The sequence below is a fragment of the Hippocampus comes genome, unplaced genomic scaffold (assembly GCF_001891065.2).
Source record: "Hippocampus comes isolate QL1 unplaced genomic scaffold, H_comes_QL1_v1.1 scaffold7, whole genome shotgun sequence".
Classification (NCBI taxonomy): domain Eukaryota; kingdom Metazoa; phylum Chordata; class Actinopteri; order Syngnathiformes; family Syngnathidae; genus Hippocampus; species Hippocampus comes.
Window position 1 is genome coordinate 269,738 of NW_017842060.1, and position 12,026 is coordinate 281,763.

The following is a 12,026-nucleotide window of genomic DNA, read 5'->3' on the forward strand; positions in this document are numbered from 1 at the left end:
AGAATCCAAAGTATCAAACAAAACCCAGGCTGTAGCTGAAACTAACAGTCAACAAAACATGATCGAGAACATGACAGCAGCAAACAAACGAAGAATGAGCGGTCGGGTGGGAGTTCTTTTATAGCCATAATTGCCTAACGACCAACAGGTATGCAGCTGCAGGGAAAAGCCCCACAGTGCCACCTGTTGGTCACAAACCGAAACATGACAAAAACTTGGTCGTGGACGGTGACGTGCAGGCACGCAATTTACATGTCAAATTGTGAACCCCTGTTCATCGCGGGGGGAACAATGTTGCCAACCGTGCCATCAAAATCCAATTTGTTCGACTGTTTTATGCATAACATGACTGCAAGGTGCAAATGAGCCCGTGACATCGTTGAACGTTGACCATGCGGTTTTCTTCCCCCCCCCACCAGGCTGCGTTCATCAACGAGATGGCGGGACAGTTGTTCGACACCAACACCACCACGTGAGGAGAGCCGCCATTTAAAATCATTCGACAGCCGCTATTGCTATTGAAAAATATAGTCATGCATTTTAAGTTGAAACGAGATTTATAAAGAAAGGAATTTGTAAAGCATTTACACATGTGCATATAAAATCGAAATGTAATCCCTGCCCACACCTTACAAACGAAGGAGAGCGCTATTAAATGTGTCAAGAAGAAAGCATTCGCATCTCCTTGATAGCTAGCGTCTGCTGTGTTGGGTCTGTCTCAGTGACATATTGAGACCGCTGTTGTCTTCTACCCCCATCAAAACTGTGTCCCCTAGCGGATACTCCATGAATTTATTGAAAATATTCATTCCGTGTCTTTTCTGCATTTTTTTCACTTTTGAATGATCCCGCGGGCCTGATCGAACCTCCTTGGGGGCCGGTTGCGTCCCGCGGGCCCTAGGTTTGACACCCCCGGTGTAAATGCTGAGCAGATGAAAGCATTCCTCCATGTTGTTTTTGAATGAACGGCCATCGTGATTTAACCCAGCAGCCTGCACGCGTTTTAACGGTTGACGGCAAGGCGGATAATCCGCCACTTCAAGTGCACTCGGTCCGGCCACGAGGGAGGAGAGTGCGCAGTAATCCGCCGTTTTAAGACCTGATCAAGCTTCTTATCGTGACAGAAGTCACATTAGCTGCCGTAACGGAGGACGCTTTATCCACTCGTTCAGACCATCCAAATGCAATTTTGGTTAGCATCCAAAATGCCCTCCAAAAAACGCATCGTTTCAGATCATCATAAAGTAGTTCTGCTCTACAAATAAAGATGTAGTGTGTGAAACGTGCTCAGCGACAAAAATGTTTTAAGGCGGATAATCCGCCACTTCCTTTGCTTTAAATCTCCTCCCGTTTGAAGCGCTAATAAATCGAAGTCGTCAATATTTCTTTTCATGTTGTTCAAAGCTATACATAGCAAAGAATTGATTTTTCATTCTTTGTTTTAAGATGAAACATTAACATAGCATATGATATCCTATAGCGGAAATGCATTGTCAAATCTTGGGAAGCCTGATTTGAAATGACAAAACTTGAATCCGTGTACATGGCGGGTTCAAGCCATGAGTACCGTTTTCAAGTCGGGTTACAAGACAGCCTTCAAGTTTCAAATGAGGGCGAGAGTTTCAAGATAGGGTTAAGCTTTCAAAGGAGGGTTTCAACTTCCAAGCCAATGCTGCGGTTCAAAGGTTGGGTTGGAGCCTGGGTTAGGGTTTTGAAGTAGGGTTTCTTACTACCGGAGACAAATTCCTTGTGTGTTCTTCATACTTGGGCAATAAAGTTGATTCTGATGTCTTCAAAAAAAAAAAAAAAGGACTTCAAGCCAAGATTGTGCTTTCAAGTGAGGGTGTCAAATCAATCGTGTCAAGGTGCGGTTAGGGTTTTAAATTACAGTTCCAGTCCAGGGATAGCGTTCAAATTCAGGTTTGAAACCTGGGTTCGGGTTTCCAATTACAGTTTCAGGCCAGCATTAGGATTTGGTTTTCAAATTAGAGTTTCGATTTGGTGTTTCAATCCCAGGTTACGGTTTCAAAGTAGGGATGGAAGTTTTGATGAGCCAGGGTAAGGTTTTTAGTAGTGCTGTCAGTTTAACGCATTATGATCGGCATTAATTTAAAAGAATTTTAAATCGATTTTTTTTTTTTTTAATCACAAAATTAATGCGGCACCACGTCACGGATGTTACGTTGCTTTAAAATAATAAAATGTGCTCCAAGTTTGAATAACTGCTCCAAGTGAAAAACGTTAATGTAAAATTGAAAGTCGAAATTGTTCTTTCAGTCAATATTTGCACAAAGAAAGCGGATCCACGATTCCATGTTGATGAAATGGGAAAAAATAGGAGGAAAAAGAAATCAAAGGGAATTTAGAACAGATAAAAATCTGATGAATTACGGCTAATTCTGAGTTAGCTGAAATGATACATTTGATTGCGCTGAAATAAATGAATCGTTTGACAGCACTAGTTTTTAGCTTTTGACTTTGTTTTGTTTTGAAAGCAGCCGGAACATGTCCTTAGTCCCCCCCCCCATTGAACAGCAATCTTCCTCTCAGTTGCTCCTCTTGCTGCCGGAAGTGGGGTTCAGAAGCTCTTGACCCCGGCGCTCTTCCGGGTTCCCACGGTGATGGGCGTGTTCTCCAGCCCCCGCAGCCACTCGGTGCACTTGAGCACCACGCGCTGGTCCACCCCGCCGCCCCGCTCCTCCTCGTCCTCGTACTCCTCGTCGTCGTAGCGGTGACGCTCGTTCAGCAGGGACACCTTCACCATAGAGCTCACGTCGCAGCGAGTCCTGACCAATGCCGCCGCCCGGTCGTGGGGCCGCGGGGACGGGGAGGCGCCCAGGCGGGGGCTCCTCCTGAATCGCCTGGAGTCCGGGACACTTCCGGAAAGGTGGTGGTGGTTATGGTTGTTGTTGTTGTTGCGCCTCTGCAGCAGCAGGACCGCCTCGGGGGTTAGGGTCAGCGTGAATCGGGTTTCCTCCGGGCGGGATTTGATCCGGGGTCTCACCTGGTGGGCGGGTGTGAGGATTGCGGTCAGTACGGTTTCAAGACAGCGTCAAGTTTTCAGATCAGGCTGAACGGTTCAAATTGGACTTTTCACTGTCGGGTTTTAAGGTGACTAAGACCCCAGTCTCAAGACAAGATTGGTTTCAAAGTGAAGTTACAAGACAAGGTTAGGGTTTCAAACAAGTACAGTATTTCCAGCTGGGAGTCAAGCCAGGGTTTGAGGTAAGGATTTCAATCCAGGGGTAAGGTTTCAAAGTTGGGTTTCTAGTTCCAAAGCAATCGTTAGGGTTTCAAACAGGGATTAAGGTTTCAAGTGAGAATTAAGAGTTTCATATTCAAATTTAGGGGTCAACCTTGGGTTTCAAGTCAGAATTGGGGTGACGCAGTTGCAATTTTCAGACTCCATTCGAATTTCCAAGTAGGTTTCTGACCTGGCAGGTCTTGGACAAGGACTCCCCAGACCTGGAGGCGGGGAGGCTCTCGGGCGTCCCCCCGCATGACGAGGGTCCCTTCTTCCTGGGCTCCGACAGCCCTCTGGTGGCCGTGGGCAGGTGGCTCTTCTTGCCCAGCTGCTTGAGGTTGGACGCCAGGCGCTCCTTCACCGAGTCGCCTTCTTTCGGGGGCGCCGCCTTGCCGCCCGGTCCGGCCGACGCCGCTGCCATCACCGACACGGGCGGGATGAAGGGCATCTTGGACACGCACAGAAACAAGTAGGCCAGGAGCTCGGTCTTCCGCCGGAACCTCGGGAAGGGCGTGGAGAAGAAGGAGGCCAGGTACCCGCCAGCATCTCGGGCCATGCGGCGGCGCTGCTGCTATCGACTGGCAGAGCACACTGGTGCGCGTTCGCCCCGCGCGGGGGTCACCTTGTAGCTCGCCGCGCTAATGACGCCCAGGCTCAGCCCGCTGGAAATAGACGTGAACTCGTAATCCGCCGCGGTCTGCGTGATCCACTGAGAGCCGCACGTTTGCAAACGCAAAAGCGCAGGTGGACGCGGCCAGGCTTAAAGTCCAGACACGTTTGGCGCTGTGGAGCGGTTCTACGTTTAGAATGGCGTTCCAAGCCTGGGTTAGGTTTTCAAAGTGAACTTTGAGCCCTGGGGCAGAGGTTCATACAAGGATGATGATTTTCAGTCCACGGTTTGGATTTCAAATGACTCAAGACAGAGTTTGTAACAAAAGAGCTTCAAATGAGGGTTTCTCGAGCCAGGATTAAGGGTTCCAAGCAGGGGTTAACAAATCTGATAGAGTTCCAATGTGGGATTTTAGGAGGCGCCCAGTGTTCCCAAGTAGGGTTTCAAATGAGTTTTCAATTTGTCCTTCAAACCAAGGATAGGGTTTTAAAATGGGGCTCAACGTAGGCTTTCAAGCAAAGGGTCGGGGTTCCAATATTTAAAAAGGACAAACAGAGGCCAGTAGACAAAGATTTATGACATGTTTTTCAGATTTTTCAAACGGGTCAGTTTGACCCGCAACATATGAGGGTTAAAATCCGTGTTCGGGTTCCAAAGTAAAATTTCAAGCAAATAGCGTTCCCCATAGAAACATTTATTGACATTATTATTTCAAAATCGGATAAAAAAAAAAAAAAGGCTGAACAGGATGACTTGATCAAAGGCCAAAACGACTGACATAACTTTAAAAGGACAAACTTTTCCCCCGTTTATAATTCGCCTTCACTGTTAGCAGCGCCTGCGATGCACGTGAAGAAGGCGATGACATCTTGGACAGCAGTGGTAAGCGTCTTTGAAATGATTCACCAAGAACGGAAGCAGACAGCAGCCCAAAACCAACCTGAAAAGTGACGTCATCGTCACACCCGCCCACCGTGCGCGTGGACGACGGAGGGACGACGGGGTTGGGGGGGGGGTCGAGGTCGCTCACCCGCACAGGACGAAGAGCACGCACATAGTCCCAGCGTACGTTCCGGCTCGGTAGCGCACCCTGGTGGTCACCTGGGCCCGACAGGCGGGACATGACGTCAGAGCAGGGGAGCGGCACAAGTAGCTCTCGTGGCTCACAAACTTCGGGACGGGGGTCGTCACCACGGGGGACGCGCGCGCTACAGGGGAAAGCAGGTAGACCACAAATGCAAACAAGGAGGATTTCCAACACAAAATGGCGAATATCCAACGAAGGATTGACGCCCTCTACAAATGCATTGGATTTCGTTATTTATTTTTTTCAACTTTTTTTCAACCTGCGCAACCTTAAATAAACAGTCGGAGTGAAAATTAAATGAAATGTAGAATTGAGCACGTTTCACACAGTAATATAAATGCAGAAATAAACATAGTAAGTCATCTCGAAAACCACTGTTTCTAAATTTCCCTCCATCACTTGGTTTCACCATACCTTCAATCCTTCCTCGTTTTCTTCTTTCCTCAATGCTTTATTTTGGACTCCCTCGGCCACCGTACACTCTTCAAAGTCACGTGCGGCACACTTCAGCCCCCACTTCCTTTATGACGTTATGATGCAATTCATATGGTGGCGCTGTTTCCCCGCCTGCCTGTCTGTGCACGCGCTCATTCACTTGACCGTTGCGGTCTGGGTACTCGCGTGATGTGGCTAAGCTAGCTGTCAGTCAGTCAGTCGGTCAGCCAGCCGCCGGATGTACCTGGACGCGCGTCGCTGTCGTCGTCCGTCTTGACATTCCCCTCAAACATTCCCGGACGAATTCGTGTCGACTGACCAGAGTCCGCGAATTCCCGTCCCACTCCCTGGTGGTCGTCGAGCCCCCCGCCCCCACCACTACACCGCTCGGGCTGCTTAACTTGCCGGCTAACGTGCGGACGAGGTGAGTTGGCACGCCGGGATAACTACATTGGAAACACCGTGGTCGGGATAAGACGGATGAGGCCTACCTAGCGAATTGAGCTAGCGACCCGAAATCACAGCGCGCGTGGGTACGTCAGATCTTCAATCCCTGATCAAATTACGCCGCCATATTAACCCTCCAAAACGAGGGCGTACTTATGATCTTTTGAATAAGAAGAGGATAGTCTTGAATATGATTTTAAGGCGTTCTTCGAGGGTTATTTGCAGCGGGCTTTCATGTTTTGAACGGTGCGGTTCGGCTATCGACGCTAACCGGCTAGCGTCGGTTTCAGTTGTAACTTGTACCACGTAATGGAACAATCATATAAATATACATTTTTCTGCTTTTGCCACATGTGACGTGCCGGTTATCAGCGGGAGGCAAAGTTCTCACCCTGCTGTTCACGTGAAAGTGAATGAAAAGGTGGTGGGTGCAATAAAATGATTGCACTGCCTGTGTGTATGTAACAGTGGAGAGCCCTGAACCGAAGAACCACACCCAGACAAGATGTCCCTTCACCAGTTTCTGCTGGAGCCCATCACCTGCCACGCGTGGAACCGCGACAGGACGCGTCAGTTTAGCCCCCCCCCTCCCCCTTTCGTCACTGTCATTCCAGCAACGGGTGGGAGGTAACAGGTTTGGCCGGTTACTTAGCTTTCTTCTTGTGCTGTCCCCCCCCCATGCAGAGATTGCCATCAGCCCCAACAACCATGAAGTTCATATTTATAAGAAGAGTGCCAACCAGTGGGTTAAGACTCACGAGCTGAAGGAGCACAATGGACACATTACAGGTAGTTTGCTCATCCCATGACTTTTAAGAAAGTTTACAGGAGACAAAGCAGTTCCATTCACCCATCTCGAATGCCCCACTTAGGACATGGCCCTTGAATGAGAACCGAACGATCTCATTTTCTTAGATTTTTCGTGCAAGAATTTTAGATTGGCTGTGGCATCATCCAGAGTAGCCAATTTAGGTCCAAAAACACTGAAGGCCCCACAAATGTCCAGGTCGCTTGTAATGTTTCCATTTTCATCTGTGTGAATGAACATTGACAACGGATTCAATAATTAATACGCAGCAAGCCGTCCAAACGGGCTTAGAGTACGAACACAGCGATGCAAATGTTCATCAAGTAATGCCTTCATGTTATATAAATTTGAGCTTGTAAGCTTGTTCAGCCACATTTGTACCAAGAGGGCTTTGCGATAAGGTCATTGACTCACCTTCACATGTCCCCCACGCTGCTTCCCCCTGCGTCGACATCCCCGCAGGCATCGACTGGGCCCCCAAGAGCGACCGCATCGTGACTTGCGGCGCCGACCGCAACGCGTACGTGTGGTCGCAGAAGGAGGGCGTGTGGAAGCCCACGCTCGTCATCCTCAGGATCAACAGAGCCGCCACCTTTGTGAAGTGGTCCCCGCTGGAGAACAAGTTTGCGGTGGGCAGCGGCGCGCGGCTCATCTCTGTCTGCTACTTTGAGTCGGAGAACGACTGGTGAGAAAGCCAAAAGTCTACAGTGGACCTTTATAAGATAAGATATCCTTTATTTGTCCCACACTGGGGAAATTTACAGTCTACAGCAGCAAGATAATGGGTAGAAAGAAGACAGTAGGATGGTGATCTTGAGGTGGATTGTCGGTCGACCTCCCTTTCTCTTTTTGTGAGGACATGCAGTCAATGGTTCATGGTGCATTTTTGACATTCTCAATGGTCAAAATAAAAATCTGTTACCAATTATGAATGAGATGCCCAAACACCCGAACAGGATTTCAAGGGGAACCAAATACAAACATTTTCTGAGCAAGAATACGTCGTATTTGACTTGACCAGTGTGTGAACTTGATGATCTGATTAAGATTGTGTTTGTGGAATAAGAGTGAAGCAGATGAATCCATCCGTTTTCACCCATCTCAGGGGGTGGCCTTTTTGGCCGATGCTGCTGTCGACTGAAATTGACTTCACAACTGCCCTCGGGCTCACCTTGGGAATGTCACATGACCAAATCTAGATCATCATTGTCGCAGTTTCTTGATTTTAAAAATGCAACACGCCGTCGTTTTTTTTTTTCTCTGTGAGGCCGAGTACATTTTTAATTATCGTGACAAAAGGGCACCAGTGAAACTTGGACGTAAGCAGTTTTGTGAACGACACAAACAAATTTTCCGAATTTCAGGTGGGTGAGCAAGCACATCAAGAAGCCCATCCGCTCCACCATCCTCAGTCTGGACTGGCACCCCAACAACGTGCTGCTGGCCGCCGGCTCCTGTGACTTCAAGTGCAGGTGACGCGTCATCAATAAATGAAACCAAGCGAGGGACTCGTGCTTGAAGAAATATCCTTTTTTTTTTTCTCCCTCCCATACACACAAGCGAGAAATACTAACACGACGGCATTGTTTGTGCGGTGTCCAGGGTATTCTCAGCCTACATTAAGGAGGTGGAGGAGAAGCCAGGCCCGACGCCTTGGGGCAGCAAGATGCCTTTCGGGGCTGTTCTAGCCGAATTCGGCGGAGCAGGTCCGCCCTCTCCCGTGTCATTTTACGCATGCTTGCAAAACAAACGCCGTTTGATCCGGCTGAGCTTGTTCCGCTCGTTTAGGAGGAGGAGGTTGGGTCCACTCTGTGTCCTTCTCGGCCTCCGGGAACCGCCTGGCGTGGGTCAGCCACGACAGCACGGTCACTGTGGTGGACAGCTCCAAGACCGCCTGGTATGTTGTTTGTCGTCATGAGCCCGCGTGTCGCGCTCCTGATTTGCCTTCATGCGTGGCCGGAGCGAAACGGGGACCCCTTACGATTCATTTGTGTCAAACTTGGTTCTGCTTTGCAAACAGTGACAAGTTTGACTTGTTCTGAAAAGGTGCCTCGTGACACGAGACTTGGCGGCCTCTGAAACAGAAATATTGTGCAACGGGATCCAGCCCACCGCTTGACGATTTAACAAAAGCCAATCTTGCGGTCGCAAAATATTACATACTGTAACAAAGGTCAAAATGTTTTGTCTCAACTATAAAGTGGTACTAAGTACATTTGTTGTTCTGTTTTGAGTCCTTTGCAGCTGAAGACGGAGTTCTTGCCTCTGCTCAGCGTTTGCTTTGTGTCTGAGAACAGCCTCGTGGCCGCCGTAAGCTTCCGCACACTCATCCACACTTACCGTCTGAAAGCGTGTTTTTTAAGTTTTTTTTTTTTTTATATAAAGTACATCTTTGCACGTCTCCAGGGCCACGACTGCTGCCCCATGCTGTTCCGCTGCGACGACGGTGGCACGCTGACCTTCATGTCCAAGCTGGACCTGCCCAAGCAGAGCATCCAGAGGAACATCTCGGCCATGGAGCGCTTCCGCAACATGGACAAGAGGGCCACCACCGAGGACCGCAACACTGCGCTGGAAACGCTGCACCAGAACAGCATCACGTAAGTCACTCCCAAAAACTCAAGCGCTGGGGGGGTGGGGCAGCAGCGACACATACAACAATGCGCAGCAGTATTCTCTGGTCCGTTGGAAGGAAGGTGAACTATTTATCGGCAGACAATGCTTCGGTTGATTTTCATGAATATGTCCCATTTTAAAACTGGAAAAGAAACAAAACGGAATGGTCTCCGTCCTCCCAGCCAAGTGTCTATCTACGAGGGAGACAAAAGGGACTGTCGCAAGTTCTGCACCACCGGCATTGATGGCGCCATGACAATTTGGGACTTCAAGGTACCCGCAGACACGACTCACAAAATGTTCGGGATGTTGGGCATGTGGCTGGAATTTTTTCGTACATTTTACAGGTGAACTTCATTTGATCCTCTGTAATCTTTTGAAGGCCAGCTGTTGACTATTTCTCTTATCTACCTTTTTTTTGGGTACAAATTGCTGCTCTCCCAACAAAGAGCCTAATGACAAAATTCATAACCAACCGGCGTGAGCTCCATCAGTGGACCACGAAATGTGCTGGTTTAATTCGAATTAGTTTATGAACAGTCTTCTTAATCATGCTGTTGATGGAGATCAAGACGAGGGCTAACAATCGATCAACAGGATGAGGCATCTCGTAGCTTTGACCAGCCCCTGGGCTTAGTTGTAACTGAGGGACTGGAAGAATCACAGAAAGTCATAGAGGAGACCTCTGTCAATAAAAGTTGTACCTACGGGATTCCAGACTGCCCCGAAATGGCGGCGTTATGCCCCCAATATTTGACACAGTGCAATTTAATTTTTCGTCTTGTCGTAAATATTTGCATTGCAATTCGATTGATGAATTTCAGGTGAGGGGCCACTGTGCTCCGACTTAAGTTACTCTTGTTTGTTTGGTTGAAGATACTGTCGTGCTCAGTTTGAACATTTAATTCCTTTCAACGCCCACTGGAGGGAGTAACACACGAAAGTGAAAGTGAGCCGTGTGAATGGAAACACTTTGCACAGCGCACGCTGATTTTTCACTGCTGTCTGTGCTTTATTTCCCCTCCTCAGAGTCTAGAAGCTTCTATCCAGGGTCTCTGCATCATGTGAAGAAATGTTGTGAATGGAGCGGAGGCAAAATGGAGACGCTGCGTACTCACCAACACTTGCCCTTTGCTCCCCCATTGCAACACACGCGCACGCACACACACACACACACACACACACACACACACACACACACACACACACATTGAACTGACGTGTGACATCACTGTTGATTTTCTCGAGTTGCTGTTTGTTTTTAAATGAAGCCAGAAAGGAGGTTCCGTATTATTAAAAAAAGTGTGACTTGTGTGTGTTTTTTTTCTTCCCCCCTTTTTTTCATGTTCTCTAACCTCTTCCAAAGTACCAAAAGTTCAACACTAAGCTACGTTTTATCACAAAAAAATATAGGAATAAAAATCAGACTGAATATCACCACGGCTGAGCCTCCACGTGAATATATCAACGCGGCGTCGCGGTAACTGATGTTTTCTCTCACTCCCCGCGCCGTCGCAGCTCTGTAGTGGTGAGAAGCTCATGTATTATGGAGGATGTCTGTGTCATGTGAGTTTAAATAAATGCATTTACAGAACACCATGCACTTCGACTGCCGTCTTTCTCAACTTACGATGGATGACGTGGTTGTTCCTTCTCACTTGTCAAGTTTTCATTTTTCAGAAAGTGCTTCTTCGGTGCTAAATCTGTCAAGGTCTGCAAGCTGTAGTGGAAGAGGCAGAATTTAGGAGTCAAGTTTAAACAAGAACAACAAAGCTTGGTAGCACAGGAAGGATGTGGTAGAAATTCCCATGTAAAAATGTGCCAGATTGTTTTTGGAAAGCTGGAATATAATAAATCTTGAAGAAATGGGTAGAAATAAAGTGTCATTTGAATGCTGAAGATTCCCCCCACCAAAAAAAGCATTTTTTTTTAATCCCTCGATAAAATGGTGGAAGATCACCAGGATAGTTTATTTTTGCTGAATATTAAAAAAATATATATATATACAACCCGCCCTATATACTAGCACCTGGGGATGGATTCACGTTTGTGGATGTATATATTTTTTCCGTTTAATATATTATGGGGCTGTGTGTGTGTGCATATATATATATATATATATATATATATACACATACACACATGGGCGTGTATATACACAAAGATAGGTATGCAATTTTAAAGGTGAATAAGATTTAAATTGTATTACAGTACTCAATAACAGTCTGATAAAATATTGACAATTTTGCTCCCTCTACACTCGAGCATTCAAACCTTGATGACATCATTACAGTTTTATACTTAGAGGCAATTCATGAGTTAAATATTGTGACACGACTTTTTAAAAACTTTTTTTTCCTGTCTTTGCTGAGTTGTATTTTATTGAAGCAATCAAGGTGGAATATTACCAAATAGATAAAACTTTTACTGTAGATTTTTTTCAGGAAATAAAGTGGAATCTCATTTTTTTCTGATTAAAATAAATCTGAAGAATAAAGTTGTATCTCTTTGGAGGGGCGTAATATGAGAAAGTTAGATATTTGTAGTGAGAAAAATAAAAGTTTCATATTGCCTGAATAAATATTTTGAAGAAAGCCGTATTCCTTCCCGGAAACCCGTTTTTAATTTTATTCCAGGTTGACTCCAGGGTTTGTCCAAGTTGTGGTATCGGGATCTCGAGTGGTGTTCGGGCTCACTCTCGTGGCACTTGAAAGAATTCCCGCTCACCAATCACCGCCTCTGAACTTTCAAAGGCATCCCTCAGTCAGTCTGGGGGGGG

The 12,026-nt window shown here is 47.1% G+C and overlaps 2 protein-coding genes across 6 annotated transcripts; one reads left to right on the top strand and one right to left on the bottom strand.

Annotated features, from left to right (window-relative positions):
- Positions 1-2,491: 2,491 nt before the first annotated feature.
- LOC109511295 (proline-rich protein 18) lies at positions 2,492-4,966 on the bottom strand. The gene is made up of 3 exons (XM_019862278.1): positions 4,885-4,966; positions 3,435-3,906; positions 2,492-3,004 (listed from the first exon to the last, which is right to left on the bottom strand). The coding sequence occupies exons 2-3, from the start codon at positions 3,798-3,800 to the stop codon at positions 2,579-2,581; spliced, it is 792 nt and encodes a 263-aa protein (XP_019717837.1). The 5' UTR covers positions 3,801-3,906; positions 4,885-4,966; the 3' UTR covers positions 2,492-2,578.
- A 545-nt stretch (positions 4,967-5,511) lies between these two features.
- LOC109511286 (actin-related protein 2/3 complex subunit 1A) lies at positions 5,512-10,844 on the top strand. Of its 5 annotated transcripts, none has more exons than XR_002167280.1 (12): positions 5,512-5,800; positions 6,292-6,392; positions 6,508-6,612; positions 7,094-7,316; positions 7,996-8,103; positions 8,234-8,337; positions 8,420-8,528; positions 8,866-8,941; positions 9,038-9,231; positions 9,430-9,520; positions 10,277-10,394; positions 10,433-10,844. XR_002167280.1 is itself a non-coding variant. In XM_019862265.1 (11 exons), the coding sequence occupies exons 2-11, from the start codon at positions 6,329-6,331 to the stop codon at positions 10,313-10,315; spliced, it is 1,113 nt and encodes a 370-aa protein (XP_019717824.1). In that variant the 5' UTR covers positions 5,512-5,800; positions 6,292-6,328; the 3' UTR covers positions 10,316-10,844. The 5 variants fall into 5 exon arrangements, 3 of the variants coding, with proteins under 3 accessions (XP_019717824.1, XP_019717826.1, XP_019717825.1); XR_002167279.1 differs by having other exon boundaries at positions 10,437-10,844; XM_019862265.1 differs by having other exon boundaries at positions 10,277-10,844.
- Positions 10,845-12,026: the final 1,182 nt, after the last annotated feature.

Excerpts from the sequence above, each read along its gene's own strand:
- LOC109511286 (XM_019862265.1), top strand. The coding sequence starts at position 6,329 with ATGTCCCTTCACCAGTTTCTGCTGGAGCCCATCACCTGCCACGCGTGG. Across the intron at positions 7,317-7,995 it reads TTTGAGTCGGAGAACGACTG|GTGGGTGAGCAAGCACATCA; the intron begins GTGAGAAAGCCA and ends TCCGAATTTCAG. Across the intron at positions 8,529-8,865 it reads GACAGCTCCAAGACCGCCTG|TCCTTTGCAGCTGAAGACGG; the intron begins GTATGTTGTTTG and ends TTCTGTTTTGAG.
- LOC109511295 (XM_019862278.1), bottom strand. The coding sequence starts at position 3,800 with ATGGCCCGAGATGCTGGCGGGTACCTGGCCTCCTTCTTCTCCACGCCC. Across the intron at positions 3,005-3,434 it reads CCTTGTCCAAGACCTGCCAG|GTGAGACCCCGGATCAAATC; the intron begins GTCAGAAACCTA and ends CCCGCCCACCAG.